At 53.3% G+C, this 1,022-nt stretch overlaps 1 protein-coding gene across 3 annotated transcripts in view; it reads left to right on the top strand.

Moving 5' to 3' along the window:
- Window positions 1-1,022, top strand: part of TMEM9 (transmembrane protein 9) — a 6,544-nt gene that overhangs the window by 3,712 nt on the left and 1,810 nt on the right. For all 3 annotated transcript variants that reach the window (XM_005426787.2, XM_031061785.1, XM_031061786.1), the window contains exon 5: window positions 326-457. In XM_005426787.2, coding sequence (XP_005426844.1) covers window positions 326-457 — 132 coding nt within the window. The remainder of the gene's footprint in view (window positions 1-325; window positions 458-1,022) is intronic.

Genomic DNA, 1,022 nt, shown 5'->3' with positions numbered 1-1,022 from the left:
GCATTCCTGGTAGTGAGGAGCTGTGTGGGAGCCCAGTCTTCTTGCTGGGGATGTGTGACAAGAGTGCCAAGCATCTCTGACCAGGGCCCCATCTTGTTGTCCCCTGTGTGCAGAACATGCCCTCAGTTGGCACAGTGAGAGCGTCAGCACAGTTTGTGCAGCGATGGCACAACCTCAGCCTCCTGGCAAGAGCAAGAGACTCTTGTGAGCAAAATGAGAACAAGAGATCACACATCAGAGGCAGCTGCAAAGGACCTTCCTGACCTCTGTGGTGCTTCTTATCTCCACTGCTTATCCTTTCCCCCTGTGCTGTCCTCAACTGCAGGTGATCATCATCATCTACCTGTCGGTGGTGGGGGCCCTGCTGCTCTACATGGCGTTCCTGGTGCTCGTGGACCCCCTGATCCGCAAGCCAGACCCCTACACCCAGCCCCTGCACAATGAGGAGGACAGCGAGGTGAGGGGGCAGGGGTGCAGACAGGGGGACAGGAGAATGGGGGACAGGGAAACAGCGACCTACTGCTTGTGTCCTCTGATCCACTGAGGGACCAGCACTGCTGCTCTGGGGGCACTTACACAGGTGAACATTTAGATCTCTGCACGTCATGCAGAAGCACAAGGAATATTCAGAGTTCTGTGTAATGACCCCAAGGCAAGCCCTGCCCTCAGAGGCAGAGGGGACTTTGTAGCAGCTGGCCTGAATTTGGTTTGTCCATCTAGAGGGAAAAAAAAAAAGTCAAACAGATCCTGTTTGTGCAGTGTCTCAGGTGGAGTTTTGTGGTGCTGAGCTTCCAGGGAAGGACAAACTTAAGTGTTGGATAAACCACCTTCTAAACACTTAAAACGCTGGCCTACGAGGTGCTGTTTGATCCTGCTCTGGGGCTGGGCCCTGGGTTGTATCCAGGCTGTTGTTCCTTGTGCTCCTCTGCTGCAGTTCTCCCAGAGCACAATTTCATTCAAACCCCATCTTTTGGGGTTTGGTATACAAACCCTGGGCAAAATGATTTGGCAAAATCCCAGTA

The sequence above is a fragment of the Geospiza fortis genome, unplaced genomic scaffold, assembly GCF_000277835.1.
Source record: "Geospiza fortis unplaced genomic scaffold, GeoFor_1.0 scaffold26, whole genome shotgun sequence".
NCBI classification, from domain to species: domain Eukaryota; kingdom Metazoa; phylum Chordata; class Aves; order Passeriformes; family Thraupidae; genus Geospiza; species Geospiza fortis.
Note: the sequence above shows the minus strand (reverse complement) of the source record. Positions and strands in the feature narration are given on the sequence as shown.